General features: G+C 45.7%; 1 protein-coding gene across 4 annotated transcripts in view; it reads right to left on the minus strand.

The window, feature by feature from the left end:
- LOC130202507 (kelch-like protein 29) overlaps nucleotides 1-19,415 on the minus strand; it is a 180,056-nt gene that overhangs the window by 62,645 nt on the left and 97,996 nt on the right. For 3 of the 4 annotated variants that reach the window (XM_056428104.1, XM_056428105.1, XM_056428107.1), the window contains 2 exons: nucleotides 17,729-18,322; nucleotides 5,795-5,933 (listed from right to left, as the gene is read on the minus strand). In XM_056428104.1, coding sequence (XP_056284079.1) covers nucleotides 5,795-5,933; nucleotides 17,729-18,322 — 733 coding nt within the window. The remainder of the gene's footprint in view (nucleotides 1-5,794; nucleotides 5,934-17,728; nucleotides 18,323-19,415) is intronic. The other variant, XM_056428106.1, reaches the window with a different exon arrangement.

Below are 19,415 nucleotides of genomic sequence, written 5' to 3' on the forward strand. Positions count from 1 at the left end.
ATAATATTAAAATGAATAAAGACAAATGGCATCTCTCTGGATGGCAGTGACTCTCTGTCCTCCTGCAAAGCAAACAGCCACACAGTGTTAATGCCCCTGGTGTGAGACGGATAGAAGGGGAGGGGGGAAGAGGGGGGGGGGCGTTCAGGGTTAAAGTGAAGGAGGGAAGAAAAAAGAGAGAGAGAGAGGGGGTGGGGGAGGCTAAAAATAAAAGAAGAAGAGCATGCTCATCAACCTGCTCCGTCAGTGCGAGGGGAAACCGGCTCGAGTGGCAGTTTGTGTTTTGCCCGAGCGAACTTCTTTACGCTATGGAGACGGTGGATATTTATGCCGCGTCTGATTGCAGACTGGAATTTAAAATAGTGCAAGCGGGAGGCTGAGAGGACGAGAGAGAGACAGAGGAGAGAGAGAGAGAGAGAGAGGGCGAGGATGGGCACACTCAGGCATAGACATTTGTTTTATGAAAAATGCACCACTTATATTCAGGAGGAAGTCTTGAAACCAGTAGAGACTGTCAAAGCGGTGGAGAGCAGAGGGGAACGAGGGGAGCTGCACACACACACACACGCACACGCACACACACACACACACACACAAACTCATTTTTACACCACATACAGGCCATCTATTCTGTGGAAGTACATACACCACCAAGATGTGTCAAGATAGACGCTTATGACAAGTGTAGCTACGGGTATAAATAAAGTACCCAAACTTATTCAAATGACAGACACTGCTAGAAATGGTGTGCATTTACAATTATATATATATATATATATATATATATAATTAATTATATATATATATATAATTAATTATATATAATATATATATAATATATAAATATATAATATATACATATATATGAATATATAATATATATATACATTTATATATATAATTGTAAATAAACACAATTGTTAGCAGTGTCTGTCATTTCAATAAGTTCACGGTACTTTATAATATATATATATATATAAACTAAAACAAAGATCATGTGGGAGCTTTGTCTGTTGGGGTCCATGTTCTGCTCGTTTGCATTGAGGCCATGGCACTAGAACAGCGGCTGTAATTTGGTGCATTTAATTTAAAGTGTTCTCTAATTTTCATGTTCCCTCTCGGAACAAATAAAAAACGTGAAACTTGAAGATGGAGTTCGAGTCGATCTGGTTGGAACGAGCTCTGAAGGACAAAGAAAGGACAGAGTGACAGGCAGGGAGATTTAAGAGCCCAATCGTCCATCCAGTGGGAGGAGGGGGGGGGGGAGTGGTCAGGGGAGTGACAGAACACTTGATACAAAAAACGTCCCTTGAAAACACTAATTTAAAAAGTGACAGAAAATGGAGAAGAAGAAAAAAAAGAGTTCTGTAAATCTGCTTTCTGTCAAAAAAATCTCGTCCCTCTGAAATTCGTTGGGAGTGAGTGGTCCTGTCAGCCGGAGAGAACCAAAGATGGTTTCTAAAGAGAATCTTTTTTTGGGTACGGGACAAATGAAATGCATGTAGTTCATGAAACTAGCCACATGTGGTGGAACTAGGGGGGGGGGGGGGACTATGCTCATAATCGTATTTTACTAATGCGCCCTTGTACAGCTAAATGAGTCTTTGCTAAGCCCCGCCCCCCCGCTGCTACCAGAGAGCCCACACTGTCACCAACTGCACTCCCTGGAGGAATATTCAGAGTTTTCAATACGTGCTTGAAGGGAAAAATCCAGGAAGTCAAACTGGTCGAGAGAGTTAATAAAAGAGGTTAACAAATTAGTTTTTTAAAACTAGAACATTGATGAAACAGATAAAGTATTGGTCTAAAGCACATAAAGGATCTTTAAAGGAGCAGCAGGTGTTTACATTTCGTTTACCTCCTGTGGCGAGCGCAGCATAGAAGTACTAATGCTTGTTAATGATACTTAGTTTTAATTCTATTTATATACATATATTATATATTTATACATACCTATATAATTAATAAAGGCTCCGTAGGTCATCACAAATACATTAAATGTTTAATAGCTCTACAAAACTAGTATATCAGAAACGGGGTCCATGAAGCCGGTTAATTGGCAGACCCTAATCGGGACCCGCCCTGTTTGAGGGTCAAAAGGTCAATCTACAGCACGTTTGTTCAGGGATCCAGACTCAACTCGGTAACCCTCAAAGACGACAGAAACACTAAGATTATAGAATAAATACAGGGCAAGAAAAGCTCTTGCATCAGACTCATTGGTACTGGAAAGAAGCTCTGCGGCTGTTGTTGTTGTTGTTGTTGTTTCAGGGCAGCAGCAGAATTCACCCGGGCGACGCGCATCTCAAAACTCAGACGAAAGAACAACAACGTCTGCAGAGCTAGATATCAGCGTGGGTGAACTGGCCCTTTAAATCCAGAACGATGTCACTAATTGATATTTGAGGGGGGTATTACAGCCCCCCCCGATGGAGCAGCAGAGGGCTGAGCAGTGCACTCAGGCCACTGTAATGGGCTTTAACACAGCGCTCTACACCTCATAGTCATAACACTCTCACGAGCACAGGGAGCTCATTGGTCGACGGGGGGGTGGGGGGGTTTGGGGGGGCTCAAAGAATCTGAAGAATCTTTTTTTTTTTACATTACATTAACAGGAGATGCAGGGGCCCCACATTAAATGCCTGCAGTGCACACTTATTGGGAAACCCAGAGCGGCGAAATGGAATTACCAGAGATGATCTGTGCGCCGGCCCTTTAAATGGGCGGGGTAACGGCTTTTTTGGGGTGTGGGAGCGGCATTTACGTCCTTCAGGCACACCGTGGGAAAAGACGGCAGGTTGAATGCACACGTACTGTACGGGGGGGGGGGGGCCTGAGTACTTGAGGAGGGGTGTGTGTGTGTGTGGGGGGGGGGACCATCAATCTCACGCCTAACGTGGTCGGCGGAGGAGAAGCTCCCCGAAAGAACATCGCCACATGTTTGCAAGCAAATTTGTTCTAATTAGTTTCTGCTGCTGTGTGTGTGCGTGTGTGTGTGTGTGTGTGTGTGTGTGTGTGTGCGTGTGTGTGTGTGTGTGGAAGCTAGGTGTGATGTGCCCTCCCTAACACCCTCCTGTATTACATCTCTACTTTCTCTCTGACTAACAGCAGCCTGGATAACACGCCAGAAAGTATGTCCTCACACACACACACACACACCACACACACACATTTGCACACGCACACATTCTTTTCCCAGTTTTTTCCAGGCACATGCTGCACACACAGCGTGGTTGTTTATAGCGCGCTGATAGGAGGTCTGAGTGGGGGGGGGGGGGCTACAGAGCATTTAAGGAGATGGAGGCTCTCTCTCTCTCTCTCTCTCTCTCTCTCGTCTCACCCCATAAAACAGCGTGGACACTAGCGAGCCTCGTGAACCCTCGGCGACAACAGAATAAGCCCCGCCTCCTTCCGCTCGACGTCCCTAAACTCGGGTTCCGTTCATTTCTTTCCGCTCGCCTTCGCGTCCTTCTCTTGTCGACGTCTCCCTCGCCACCCCCCCCCCCCCTGACCCAGACTGCCTCACATCAATCCGAAGGTGTCGTCCACAATTCCAGATTTAGTTTCAACGAATTCATGAGGGCGACCCGGGCGTGAAGTCAAACGACTCTGTTTTATGCGAGCCGTGATGAAGAAGGAGACGGATCAAAAGGAGTTTAGCAAATTAATTAACCAATTAACGAGCGCTCGCTCCATTAAACTGTCAAATTAGAAGAAAAAACGGTCGCAGGGAGACGAGCTCGATGGGAGACAGACACACCGGCGTCTTCAGGCTGTAGGATTCAACTTTTGGGGGGGGGGGGGGCATCGTTTCTGACGCCTTTTCGCTCTGTAGATTTGCACAAGAGACAAAGTTTCAGGGTCATCGTGATATTTTATGCTCAATTGGACTTTATCACTGAGATAAAGATGAACTAGTCAAATATAACATTTAATGGAGAAAAATCTATAATAATTATATATAATAATGCAAAGAATAGAGAGTTGTCCAAAGTTAGTTCTTGTATTTTGAATTCCCTCGTTCACTCGCTCAATGCAGAGTTTATAATGCTTTCATTTGCCTCAAGTGAACCCAAATGTAAGCAGGTAAGAATAACTCATTCTATAGTTATATATATATATATATAAACAAATATATAGCCAACAAATATATATATATATATATATATAAACATATATATAAATAAATATATAAATATATATATAAATATATATATTTATTTATGTTTATATATATATTTAAAATATATATAAACATATATATATAAATAAATAAATAAATAAATAAATATATATATATATATATATATATAGCCACATTCTGTAACTACCTGGACTTTTCATTTTCTTTGGTCTAACCTCATTGGCTGTCGTTGATGAGACGTTACCCCTAAAATAGGCCTAACGACGCCCCTGGTGGTGGGAGGGGGAGATGAGTGGCTTCTCTACCTCCATTTTCTCTCTCTCTCCGGTTTCGCCTCGCTCTATTTCTCCATTCAGGGGGGTGGAGGGAGGGGGGGCGAACAAGAGTATCCATGGCGAGCGAGGAGGCCGATAAGCAGCTTCTCGAGGCAGCGTGTGGCCCGCGGGGCAAAAGACTTCCCCCGAGGCGCTCTCGCCTTTTCATCCCGAGAACAAACGCACACGCACACACACACACACACACGAAAAAGAACAACAACTTTGGCTCCGGGGGGACGCTTAATCAAGCCGAAACACACCTGCAAAGGATTTGAAGTCAGGATGAGGACGTTAGGGAATCGAGGTATTCCCTCCCGGAGAAAAAACTCAAACAAGACGGATGAAAAGAGACATACGAGCCGTCACACACACACACACACCTGGAGACACTATGAAAGGTCTGTAGCTGAGACACACACACACACACACACACACACACACACACACAGGGGAACAACACATCGCGCAGAAGATTAAAAAAATATGGAGTATGAAGGGCAGAATACTCTGGGAATACTTGGATCCACGTCAGATGAGCACATTAGAGGAGGAGGAGCTGTGAGGAAGGAGCTGTGAGGGAGGAGCTGTGAGGGTGGAGCTGTGAGGGAGGAGCTGTGAGGGAGGAGCTGTGAGGGTGGAGCTGTGATGGGGTCGGCGGTCTCAGATGTGCTCTTTTTACTTTTGTCCTTTTGTTTATGTCCCCCGAAATGTTTTTTTTTATTACACTGACCGAGAAAAAAGGATGTTTTTTTGCAGCATAAACAAAAAAAAAAGAACTCTCTCTCTCTATATATATATATTTAAAAAATAATATATATATAAATATAAATATATATATAAAAATATATATAAATATATATGTAAAAGAATGTAATATATATAAATAAATATATATAAATACATATAAGTATATGTGAGGCAAAAAAATATATATATATAAAAAATGTAAAAAGCTCCCCAGTCACGGAACATTTTCACTGCTCGTTAAAAATGGAAATGTGGTTAAATCGCCCTACATGTGGGGGGAGGAGAGAGGGGGGGAGTAAATGACGAGGGTTCACTTAATTTTTTCCCTCTCCAAAGTGTCAGATACATTCATTTGAGTGGGGGGGGGGGCGGTGGGGGTGTGGGAGGAAGAGGAAGGAATGGCTGCTGGCCCTGTGTGAGGAACCAAAGTCTTCACACACCTGCAAGTGAGAGAGGGGGGGAGGGGGAGGGAAAGAAGGAAGGAAAGAAAGAAAGGAAATAGAGAGAAAGAAAGCGACACATATGCGCCCTACGAAGAGAACAGAGTGGATCAACAGCCGGCGGAGGAGGGGAAGCGAAGGCAAACCTTTTCACCAGCTCCTTGAAATACAAGCTGCAGGAAGCTAGAACATTTTGGTGGACTTCAAACTCTTTGCCTTCAACAATTATTTTCAGGTCTGTAAACTCTTTCGCTCTGCGCTGCTGGTTCAGCTCCTTCAACATCTCTGTAGAACAAGAGAAAGAAACAAGACACACACACACGCACACATTGTGGGGTTTAGTACTTCCTGGCTACACACACACACACACACACACACACGTGATGCAACAACAACAACGCATGGCATCAACAGGGCAGATATGTGGAAAAGAGAGGAACACAATATGTGCTGGTCTTTAGAAACAATGTGCATTGTTGTTGTTGTGAGAGGAGGAGATGAGGTACACACTGGAGTACACACCAACAGGCCTAACGACACACACACACGTGTAGGGGCACCGGGAGGAGGAGTATTATGGTCTGGACCGCAGACGAGAGAGGAGACATTAACTCACATGAAGGAGAGGGAGGAGATGCGTTTAGATGACTTTTGAATTGTGTAATTTCTTTTTTACGCCGCAGTGCGAAAAAAACTTCCGTTAAGAAAATTAAATGAATCTGAATAACATTTATTTAAAAAGCAGAAGAAGAAGAAGAAGAAGAAGAAGAAGAAGAAGAAGAAGAAGAAGAAGAAGAAGCAGAAGAAGAAGAAGAAGAAGAAGAAGTGTCTGAGGAGACGACGCTTTACTCAGACTGGATTTCAATGATTTGGATTCTCACAAGAGAAGAGTTGAAAACAACAACTCATCCCCAAATATATCTCTCTCTCTCGCCTCCTTTCCTTCCATGGCTTCCTTCCATGCCTCCTTTCCTGATATGGCTTCCTTTCATGCCTTCTTTCCTTCCATGCCTTGCCGCCTATTCTTCCATGGCTTCCTTCCTTGCTTCATTTCCTTTCATGGCTTCTTTCTTTGCCTCATTTCCTTCCATGGCTTCCTTCCATGTCTCCATTTCCTTCCATGGGTTCCTTCCATGCCTCCTTTCCTTCCATGGCCTCTTTTCCTTCCATGGCTTCCTTCCTTGCCTCCTTTCCTTTCATGGCTTCTTTCTTTGCCTCATTTCCTTCCATGGCTTCCTTCATTGCCTCCTTTTCCTTCCATGGCCTCCTTCATTGCCTCCTGTCCTTGCCTTTTCCTTCCATGGCTTCCTTCTTTGCCTCCTTTCTTGCCTCCTTTCCTTCTATGGCTTCTTTCTTTGCCTCATTTTCTTCCATGCCTTCCTTCCTTGCCTCCTTTCCTTCCATGCCTCCTTTCATTCCATGGCTTCCTTGCCTCCTTTCCTTTCATGCCTCCTTTTCTTCCCCTCTCTCTCTCCTAGAAAAAACACCCACCCTCATCTTCCTCTCTGATAAACAAAGGTGGAATAGCAACTTCTTCCAGTTCCTCGGGGGGAGGGAGAGGGGGGGGGGGTGACCCATCGAGCGTCCCGAACAAAGCGGCGCCGCCGTGACGGGTCGGATCGCCATGGTGACGGGATGCAGCAGCTCCCCGGCGCTCACAAAGCCTTCAGCGGAAAAAACTTGTCCCGACGCCATCCGGCGACTCGCTCGCTGTCCGTGTACCGAAAACAAGGTGAGCATGTGTGTGTGTGTGTGTGTGTGTGTGTGTCTGTGTGTGTGTGTGTGTGTGTGTGTGTGTGTGTGTGTGTGTGTGTGTCCGATCAAACTGGTGATTGTGTTGGCGGCCGGCCGAGCTGGAATAAAAAGGGCTTTGTCTTCATCGCCCTGAAAGACTCAACGCAGGGTTTAATTAACCTGCGCTGACACTCACTCGACCCCCCCCCCCCCCCCCCCCATTATACCACAGAGACACACGACCAATGAAAAGGTGCGATTCAGAAGAGCGAGCTTTGGTTTTTAAAAAAAACAAGTAATTCAAATAAAAGCTTTTTTTTATTTTTATCGCATCGTTGGGAAATTAATGTCCAGGAATAAAATGACCTGCTGAATACCAACGAGGAAGAAATAAGAATAGATGCCACTCTTTTGTCAACGCGTGCAGCTGTACATCGATGCACAGCTCTCTCTCTCTCTCTCTCCCCTCTCCCTCTCTCTCTCTCTCTCTACCGCTGATATCTGATTAACGTGTGTGTGTGTGTGTGTGTGTGTGTGTGTGGGCGCGGACTGTGAATAGTGAATACTAGTTTGGAGTTTGCATTTCGTGGATCTGTCCAGAGACCGATATGGCTCTCACCTCCAATCAGACACGGCGCATGCCACCCCGAGAATAGAGGAGGCGAAGGGGGGGGGGGGGGCCTTGTCACAGAACAATGGCCGCCTCCCTCGGAGCCGTGCAGACGCACCTTGAAAAGCTAACTACTGCCCCCCCCCTCACCCTGGAACAACTCATCACCACCGGGGACCGTGAAACTGCACGTGGCGTCCCCCATTCTGGAGGTCTGGAGTGGAGCGTGGGGGGGCAGAGCCTCGGCCAATGGGGCGGCGGCGTCGGCTTTTGAAGCGCCGACAACGTCTCAATTCTGTTCCGGTGGAGCAGGAATCACTGGAGGAGCGCCGAGAAACACGAGAGTCCTGGAGCACATCACGGACTGCACACTTTGATGCAATGGAGGGGGGGGGGGGTAGTTTTCCTGAGCCAAGCACAATAACAACAACACCCGGTCTTTCGTGATTGGTCGACACACTGTAAGAAACCGGGGGGGGGGGGCGACTCTGCCGCTCAGCCTAGTAACTATAGTGTCAAACATCTCCGAGCGCTGTGGCCATTGGAGCACACACTCCCCCCCTCCCCCCCTCCCCCCTATGGACGCGACTACCAGTAACCAATCAGCGGGCGCCGTGCGTCCCAATGGCGGCGAGGGTGCCGCAGGTCGGCGCAATAGGCTGCTGTGAAGAAAAAAAGGGCGACGCGGCGCGCCATTGGTTGCTGAACTTGGGGCCATTTTGGGGGCTCTACGTACGCGTGTGTGTGTGTGTGTGTGTGTGTGTGTGTGTGTGTGTGTGTGTGTGTGTGTGTGGAACGAGCGCCTCTGTGGAACCGCCATTTTATGTTGGCATGAAAAAAACCTGAAAACTTGGAGACCTTCATCAGCTCGTCTTTTAAGAAAGGATCTAAAGTCGTTGATACTGTAAATATATAGATAGATTGAGCTTTCACATATTTTTTCTCTTAAATTTAATTTGTTGCATAATGTTAATGCGTCTCGCTAAAGAGAATACAACATGGAGAGGGTATAATATATATATATAAATACATATATAAATATATATACATATGTATAAATATATATATTTAAATATATATATATTTAAATATAAATATATGTATTTATATATACTGTATACATATTTATATATTATTATGATTATTCTTTCAAAGCAAGTAACTCGACAGTAAATATAGCACAAAAAATACGAACAATTTTCCAAAGAAAAATAAAAAATCTCATGTTATTCGTGTGTTTTATTATTTCCAATCTACTCGAGCTGATGAATCTATTGTTTTCAACAACAAAAGTAAACAAGCGTCCACGTATCTCTTTCCAATCATTTGACCTTCCACAGAGCTCGCCGCCGCGCTCGCCCTGACCTTCTTCTCCTCTTTTACACTTTTTAAACTGTCAATTTCCACCGACGCTCGCGGCTTAATTACCCAGAATGCACCGCGCCGGCTCATCAATAACTCCACGCACAACTCTGCCATGATGGGTTTTCTTCAATAAAGCTCTTCTTCTTCTCTTTCTTTATTTTTTCTGACCGAGGCAATTGAGCGATTTCTTTTTACGCCGCCTGAAATGACTTCAAAGCGTTTAGATGATCAAACTGTAAAGACTTTAATTCTAGAAATGTTCGTACTCCATAAGCAGAAAATATAGAAGATAATTAAATTCCATATTTTTATTTATTTGATTTTAGCCAACGGGTTACTGTTACAGTAACACATGCCGTGTGTCTGTAATTAAAGGAAACCTATTATATTTAATAAAAAATAATAATTAAACACATCAAACGTACAAGATTATATTTTAAATGTGTTAATATTTCACGTTCAGTAATGACGCCGTGATTGAAATGATGAAAAAATAAATAAGAATTGACTATTCAAGATTCAAATCATCTAGTTTTAACCTTTTAATTAAAATGTCCTAATTTCCTCAAGCAATTAAACTGACATTTGTTTAAAAATATATATATATTTTTAAATTCTCAAAATTGGCTACGCGACGATCGTTATAATTCCTTTTTTGGGTTATATTAAATATACATTATTATATTTTTCAAGATAAAACAAAAAAAAAAGTTGCCAAATTTCTGAAGAAGACTGGCCTTCGAGGAGGGGGGGGGCGATCAAAACACGGCTTCCTTTTGAGGAATTCCATGTCGAAAAAGAAAAAGGAACTTGCAACAGAATAAGGAGAGCGGGCCGAGAGCACGATTCAGAATAAACGCTCTCCGAAGAATTCCTCAAAAAACAGATCTTTACTGTGCAGAGAACAAAGAGCCTGGATCCCTCACGGTTTCACTCGTATTTATGTCGGATTCTAACGTGGCGACGTGAGCAGCAGTTGTTGGATTACGTTGTCTCTTTATTCTGCAACCACAGAGATAAATACAAAATAAATAAAATAAGAAATAAATATTCTCAAGAACACCATCGACTCATCGAAAGCTCCTTTGGATCGTTAAAAAAAATCAAATATAGCAACAACAAAAAAGTTAAATACGAAGTGTCGGGAGGATTATGTGAGTGAGCTAGCTAAAAGAGCTGAAGTCAAATGTGAATGAACACAATTAAAAGGCTAAATATGTATTTTTTTGTTCTGCATATAAGTGTAAAATAAAAAGTCAAAGCGCTCGTCGCCATTTTACATGTCGGTTTCACTATTTTGGAATTATTAGTGTGCGCCGAAGTCTATTTAATGGATGTTATGGAACATTTAAATGAGTTTATTAAATATTATTTGACTGGCGTGTTAAAAGGTCCCAACAAAAGCGAAAACATTGTTGAACATCTCTATAATTTAAAATAAATAAAATAAAATAAAATCTCAGGTCCACAATACATCTCCTCTTGAACTAACATAAAAAAATAAAATCTGATTTTTCAATTCCGATTTATTTATTTATTAATGCAAAATTTAAAATGAAAGAATAAAATCTGAATATAAAAGAAATATTTTGAATGTTGCCTTTATATATATATATATATATATAATGCAATATTCAAAATAAAATACAAAATCAGAATATAAAAATAAATCAGATAATTTTTTCATTTTGAATATTGCTTTTATATATGTATATATATTGCTTATATATATATATATATATAAATGGAACATTACAAGTAAAAAAAATAATCTGAATATAAAAATATTTTCTAATCATTAATAAGATGTCTTTCCAAGTTTTATTCTTTAAAGCCTTTAAAGTCTTTTTAATTGCTTTTCTCACTATAAATGAATGAAGTTATATTTTTAATTAGCATCTCAGTCGATCTCTTCATATTTCACAAAAAAAGAGACTATTTCGAGCACAGATTAATTTCCATCATCGAAAAAACAAAATCTTCCTTGGAAAATGTCATATTTTTTGTGTTGCCACAATATTCGAAAGGATGCAGTCAAAGGAATCATGACCTGTGTTTAACCACCTTTCAGAAGCCATTATTATTACTATTTCCAACAGCACCATCTTCAGCTCAGATTAAAAAATAAAATAAAAAAGCTAAATCTCAGGCGTTAACAGGTGCAGAATGTCCCGCCCACCACCAGGGCCTCTCGTCTGGACGCCATGTGGGTGAAAGCCTCCAGAAGCGGTGTGTTCATGCCTCTGAAACATACCTCTGACAATCAGCGCCACATTCATTCCCGGAGACGCCTCATCACTCTGAGCCCACTCCCCCCCAAGAAATCAGCTCCATGCCGCCAGGCATCGGAACTCCTCCAGACCCCCTCGAGTCCCCAGGTATCCAGGTGCAGAGAGAATAGTCCATGATGAGGACGCTTTGCAGGAATCTGACTGAGCCGGTGCACCGCGACGTCGGGGGAGACAAAAAGGAGCCGAGGGAGGGGGAGGGGCCAGAGAGTGAGGAACTTGTGCCCCTGTAAAGGTGCCGTTTGGGCCTTTTGTTGCCTCCTCCAATGGACACGCCGGAGGGGGGAAAGCAATCGTCCTGCAGAGCACGCTATAAAAAAACTCTACGTATATCCTCTGATCCGCGGGTCAGATGTGTGTACACACACACACACACTGAGACTTACACACACACACACACACACTGAGACTTACACACACACACACACACACACTGAGACTTACACACACACACACAGGAGCTAACAATTGGCACTAAAATGCAAGTCCATGCTCAGAGGAGGAGGGGCGTAAACAAAGAGGCCCTGGGAGCATCGTGAAGAGGGCAGGAGGGACACAGGAGAAGTCTGGTCAGAGTGTATATAAAGTACATAAAGTACACACTGATGGCGGATCATTCTTCCGAGGACACGGAGCAGCAACATGTAGCGTGTGCGTCTCTCCGCTGTCGGACGGTTACGTTCACATGGCAGCTCAGAGACTCTCCTCCACCGGCGGAGGCGGAGACTTTTAACACTGCAGAAGATGAAGAGGAAATAAATGAAAATGTTAAAATGTACAAACTGCTGACGGAGCAGATCAATGACTCTGGATGTGAAATGGTACGCATCATAGCTAATTCCAATAGCATCATGCACATGCTGCTCCCTGTGCAGCATCGCTGCTGTCGAAACATTATTTAAATGGTTGTTTTATTTTAGCGTTTTCAAAGAGGTGAAAACCTTTCATGTTTTTTGATGACCTCCCTTTAAATATAATATATGTCCGACTAATGTCTGTCTTTTCTTTCTTTCTTTTTATCTTTAATTTCATTTGTCTTTAATTTACATTTTTTTCATTTATAATATTTTGTCCTTTGTTCTTTTTTGTTAAGTGAAACTGAAAAAAAGACATTTTTTATAAAAAAATTTAAAAAGTTGAAATAATGTTATGTTTTTGATGACCCCCTATAAATGTACTATACATGTCCTACTTATGTCTGTCTTTTCTTTATTTTTATTTCATCTGTCATTTACAATGTTTTGTCTTTTTTTTTGTTCAGTGAAACTGAAAAAAGAAAAAGGAAAGTAAAAAAAAAAATTTATTTAAAAAATGAACTAGGTGCCATTTCTTTCTTTTTTTGGACAATCCGTCCAAATGGAAGTTAAAGCTCAACATTTGATTTGTGTACATTCTTTCTAATTATTGTTGCAATGGCAGCTTTGTTTTTCTCCACTCAGAGTAGTACGACTGCTGAGGACATTTAGGAGGAAGGATTCTATTTGTTTGGTAGATTTTGGCACAAAAATCCAAAAGATTTGAGTTCCACATTAGAGAATTGCTGATAAAAATTAAAAAAAGTTAAAACGTTAAGCGGCGCTTCGTAGAAACAAAACTGGCTGTGATCTAGTCTCTAAGACATTCTGACATTTGGGGATTTCTATCCATCATTATGACGTCTAATTTAAAGAAAAGGTCTCAGTACAATGAAACATTACCTCACATCATCACACACCATCACACACCACCTCACATCACCTCACATCATCACACCTGGACTCAGTGGATCCACAACTGCCTCGACTCCGTCCACTGAGTGAAAATACTAACTTATTATTTATTATAATAAAGAGCCAACAGCTTCATAAGGTCCTCTAGTCCAGCTTCCAGTCTGTAAAAGAATAAAAGGCTTGCAATATTTCAGTTGATTTGTAATGAATCCAGAATGCATGACATTTTTGTTTTTTGAATTGCATTACAGAAAATAAAGAACTTCATCACAATATTCTAATTTTCTGAGACAGTCCTGTATATATAGATATATGTGTGTGTGTGTGTGTGTGTGCGCGTGTGTGTGTGTAGGAGCCGGCCTGTCAGGTTTTCCGGGGCCCCGCGCACTCCGAGCCTTTATCTGGAATCCCCGGTGATTAATGGAGCCGGTGGAGGAGGAACGATCCATCTTAATGAGCTGTCCTCGTTCCCACATTAACCGTGTGTGTGTGTGTGTGTGTGTGTGTGTGTGTGTAATGTACGGGGCTCCCCGGCGCGGCTCCTCTCCTTTAAAAATAAATAAAAATACGCTAACGAGGGGGAGAAACCCGACGAGGGGCCGAGCATCTTCTCCTTCTCCACCTCGCTTATGACGCGCCGCACGCTTCCTCTCATCCTCCCTCCCTCCCTTCCCTCCTTCCCTTCCTCCCTCCCTCCCCCGAGAGCCGGAGCTGGGCTAGAAACAGAGAGACGTCTCGATGAACGGCGTCCTCAGCCGAGTTGAGGAGGCGGCTCGGCTCCACATCTGTAATTGGGTTATCCGGGAGCTTAACTCCTCGTTCAGGAGACGCGTTGTCCACGGCAACGGGGATACATCTCATCGTCTCACACGTCACTTACAATGTTCCTCGGCTCAAATTCCTCGTGCATTCATATCGAGTTGAGCCTAATAACGAACTCGGCTTTAATCCGGACGCGGAGAGCTTGAAGATAATCGCCCGGCGCCACGCCGGAGACTTTAATTAATTTACCGCTCCGCAGGCGTGATCCCAGTCAGCATGAGGGAAATAAAATAACTAAATAAATATATATATATATATATATGTAAATAAATATATAAATATATATATGTGTATATAAATATATTAATATATATAAATGTATATACATATATAAATATATATATATATATATATATATTCCACTGTCACCTTACTGAATAAGCTTTTAGAGAAACAGTTAATAACTACAGCATCAATGGAGTAGAGAGAGAGATGAGGGATGGAGGGAGATAAGGGAGGGAGGGATAGAGAGAGATGAGGGAGAGCGAGAGAGATGAAGGGGGAGGGAGAAGGAGAGGGATGAGGGAGGCAGAGAAAGATAAGGGAGAGAGAAAGAGAGAGATGAGGAAAGCAGAGAGAGAGAGATAAGGGAGAGATAGGCAGAGAGAGAGAGAAAGAGAGAGATGAGAGAGGCACACCTTCAACCGGATTCTCTCCATCCCGTTTGTCCCTGGCGTACTTTGGTATCATGTGCGATGAGGACGCAGTGGAGATATTCCTCAAGGAGAGGAGGGAGGGAGCGAGAGGAGGTGGAGGAGAGGAGAGGAGGGAGCGAGAGGAGGAGGAGAGGAGGATTGTTAATTAATACGGTAGCAGCCCTTAATGGTCTCCGTGTGGCTATCACACGCTGGCCGTGGTTTAATGACCGGCTAAACCAACACACACACACACACACACCTGATAACACCACACACGCTCCGTCGTGAGCGCACTCCCGTCCTCGTGATGGAGCACGATAAGTGGCAATAAAAGAAAAGCCTCAGCACACACACACACACACACACACACCTTAACTTACAGAGGCATCTTAATTGCATCCTCTCGCCTCTCGGGTCCCCGGATGACGGCTGATGGGAGCCGACTGGAAGATGAACTTCCTGGCAAGAGGAGAGGAGGTCGAGCATCCCCCTCTCGTACAGCGGTGTGTGTGTGTGTGTGTGTGTGTGTGCGTGTGTGGCGGTCCGTGTACATATGTGCGACCCTACGCCGATGTGCAGGGCGGGTAATGGTCGGCGAGGTGGAAGGGAGCATGACAAAGATGTTTGACATGAGGAAAGTGGAGCTGTAATGTGCAGTGAGGGGGGAGGAAAGGGGGAGAGGGGAGGAGGAAAGGGGGGAGGAAAGGAACGCCATTTGAGCCGCTGTGAAGGTAACGGTGGTACAGCCTGTGAGACGAGGACTCTGAGTCCACAGGCTGATATTCATCAAGACTCCCCCCTCTCTCTCTCTCTCCTTCTTTCTCCCTCTTTTTTTATTTTTATAACTGCCCTCTTCCCAACGTCGGTCATCCTGCACCCTCCGCTGGTTGCAGTCGCCGCTATAAGCAGAGATGGTTGAAGAGCTCGGTGAGACGACGTCTCTCTAAGAAGACAAAGAGGAGGAAGGGGGAGAGAGGGAGAGAGAGAGAGGGAGAGAGAGAGAGGGAGAGAGAGAGAGAGGGAGAGAGAGAGCGAGAGAGAGAGGAGAGAGAGAGGGAGAGAGAGAGCGAGAGAGAGAGGGAGAGAGAGAGAGAGAGAGAGCGAGAGAGAGGGAGAGAGCGAGAGAGAGAGAGAGTGAGAGTGAGAGAGAGAGAGAGAGAGAGAGAGAGTGAGTGAGTGAGAGAGAGAGAGGAGCACATGGTTGTTGACGTGCCCGTCGATGCGCAGCAGAGGCAAATCGCTCTCCTCTTTGAAGGCGGAGCCAAATCTGACTCTCCGTCCCTGTGGCGCTCGCCGTGGGGTGGGGGGGGGGGGGGGGGACATCCACCAGCCTCACGCCCGGGAGGAAGAGGAGGAGAAGTATTCTACTCCACTAACTACACACACGTGTGCGTGCACGGCGGCCGGTAGTGCGTCCGGATTAAGGCCGCCGCATCGTCTCATTTAGACGACCACGAGAACCCCCCCCCCCCCCACCCCCTCACCTCAACAGCTCCTGACCTGTCGCTGCTTTCCTTTTTCACAAACTACTTCTGTTTGATCTCTCTGCCAACAGGTTAAGATCATGCTCACGGAGAGTGTGTGTGTGCGTGTGTTTGTGTGTGCGTGTGTAGTGGGATCTTTTGGGTATCTGTGGTTTGGTATTTGTGTGTGTGTGTGTGTGTGTGTGTGTGTGGTGAGCTCTCGGAGTGAGGCAGTGAGCAGGGAGCATAAGGAGGGATGAAGGTAATCAGAGCCACGGCCGTGGGCGTCGTCTTGAGGGGGGCGGAGCCTCCGGACGAAGTCGCTCAGACTAAAGTCGAGTCGGGATGACACGACAGGTCGAGGAGATTTAAAGTTCGACCTTCATGGAGGCCGACGCACGATTTCAAGAGCATATTGTGAATCGACACAGAGATGCCCCCCCCCTCCTCCCCTCCCCCTCCTTTGAAATACAGCAGCTGACAAACTGTCGCCATGAGAGCTGAACACATCAACTCCATCACAACATGAATCACACCACAGCGGATTAGGGTAAACGCTGGAGCAGCTCCGGCCCGCGAGGAGGACAGCGCACGTCCACGTGCACTGTCCACGTGCACTGTCCACGTGCACTGTCCACGTGCACAGGGTTTGACGGACCGCGACAACAAAGACGAAAGAAACGCTTTCCATTCAACAGAAGCCGGCCGGCGCCGCCGAGCCCGCCTTAATTATCCGTTTCCAATTCTACCTGCGGACTCATTCCAACGTCTCGGCCTCCAGAATAATTGCTTTTTCTTTGGTGTCGCCGTCGTCGTCGTTATCTACGAGTTCATTTGCACACTTTATTGATCAAAATGAGCGAGGGAAGAGGAAAACAATATAAACCAAAATTAAAAGCTTCATTAAATGTGAAAATTGGTCGTGGGGGGGGGGGGGGGATTGGGAACATCTGCTTTCTGGCGTCATAACTTCCCAAGGTTAAAACAGAAACACACACAAAGACACGCCAATTTACGACGTCGGAAAAAACGAGCGAACGGCGTCTTCGAGCGAAGTCGGAGATAGACGCGAGAGGGGGGGGGGGGTGTCAGAACAAGAGGTTCTCTCCATAGAATCCACCGCGGACGGCCGAGAAGGGGATCGCCCTTTTTTTTCCTCCCACCTCCGTTCTCCGCGACCTTGGAGCGACTTTGAGGAGAATTGTCTCTGTTCACAAGTTGTATTTCAACTAAACCCCCCCCCCCCTCCCTCCTCTCTCCTTGTTTACGACCGCCGCCGTGTGTTAGCGGCTCTAGACAAACAAAAGGCCCGGGGCGTCTCCTCCCGGCATCGGGGGGAGGTCACGGGGAGGTCACGGGGAGGAGAGAGAGAGAGAGAGAGAGAGAGAGAGAGGATATTGATTTAACGCCCACGTCAAGCCGCTCCTCGCCTCAGCGGTGAGGGTTCTTACCTTTGGGGTGTCCCGGGTCGCTGAACTCGTACTTCCCCATCCCGACCGTCCGCAGCATCTGCAGCCCGTTGGGCCCGTTGGCGGCGTCCTGATTGTCTGCGGCGGCGGGCTGGCCGTGTGCCGCCGCCGCCGCCACCGCCATCGCCGCGGCCTGCCCGTTGGTGAGCGGCGGCGCCGGGTGCTGCATGACGAGGCCGGGGTGAGAGGTCAGGTGTCCGTTGCCCATGACGCTGTGCGGGTTGGGGTGGACCACGCGGGGGTTGGCGTTGGCGTGGGCGCCGCGGGCCGCCGGGTGCACGGAGGCGTACGGCGGCGGCGGCGGCGGCTGCTGCTGCTGCTGCTGCTGACGCCCGCCGCCGGGCATGGTCAGCACCATGCAGGGCAGCTGCTGGGTGGAGCGCGGCGTCAGCTGGAAGTGGGCCGTCATGAGCGGGTGGTGCGGCGGCATCGGCGCCCGGACGGACGGCGTCGCGCCGACGACGACGGGGGACGGCGCCGTCACGCCGTGGCCGAAGGGCGGCGGCTGGGGGAGGGCGTAGCTGTGGGGCGGCAGGCCGGGCTGGCTCGCCGCCGCCGGCGCCGCCCAGGCCGGACCTGCGGAGGAGGAGCGAGGAGAAACACTCGTCAGCGGACCGATGAGCGAGGCGGAAGGAAGAGGGACAAAGAAATGTCCGTGAGGGAGAAACAAGGTTAAAAAATGTCCCACGGTCCCAGATCAGAGGGACTTTTTCTCTGAATGCGACCCGCACGCGTGGTCAGTGAACGCACCGCCGCCCGGTCGGAGTGTGCGTTCATCCAGACACAGAGCCAATCATTTCTCTACCCCGAGGCGTTGGATGCCATATTGGCTCTGAACGCTCCCTCCCTCCCTCCTTCCCTCCCTCCTTACTCCCTCATCTCTAGCTGCTCCTGCCGTGGTTCAGAAGCTTCCACAAATAGCCCAGCACTCTGCCAAAAGGGCCAAAGGCAAAATCACAGCATGCACCAAAAAAAAAGAGAGTCCACGTTCTTCATCACACCGGCTATATAAAGACAGGCAGCGAGGAGGGAACAAAAAGGACCCCAGAGGCCGGCTCCTTTCATAATTCACATGTCATTCAGCTAATTGGCACTAGAACTTTATTGAATTTCCCTCGTTTTTTCGAGCTCATCTTGATAAAATTCCACGTCTTATAAAAGATTTTAAGGCGGCGATAAGAACTCCACGTTTCTACGTTCCCATCCTTCGAGATTTCCTCCGTCGTTTTAGAAGCAAAAAAAAAAAAAATGGGAGGGAATCAAAAAGGCAATTTTCTTTTTCATATTTTTTACTCTTTTTTTTATTTCATAGTCGTGACCCCGGCCGTGACCTCTACATTCACACAGCGAAAAGCCCAAAACACGACATTAATATGTAATGCTATGTATAGAAAGGTACGCTCAGTCTCCCCCTGCAGGAGCCTGCCATGAAAAGAAATACAAAAACACACTTTATGATTTTATATATTTATTAAGTCTAAATCACAAGAAGTATTTTTTTCTTTAGGAACTCAAGTCGAAGCCAAACTTCTGCTTAAAAAAAAACAAGAAACTTTCTTCAGACACGACGACGACGACCGCAAAGTATTTTTTCTTCTTCTTCTTCTTCTTCTTTCGTTCCCCCGTTGAAAGAGAAGCGTTGATTAACTTTAACAAGAAGCTCTTCTGG

Source organism: Pseudoliparis swirei, chromosome 12, assembly GCF_029220125.1.
Source record: "Pseudoliparis swirei isolate HS2019 ecotype Mariana Trench chromosome 12, NWPU_hadal_v1, whole genome shotgun sequence".
Lineage (NCBI taxonomy): Eukaryota > Metazoa > Chordata > Actinopteri > Perciformes > Liparidae > Pseudoliparis > Pseudoliparis swirei.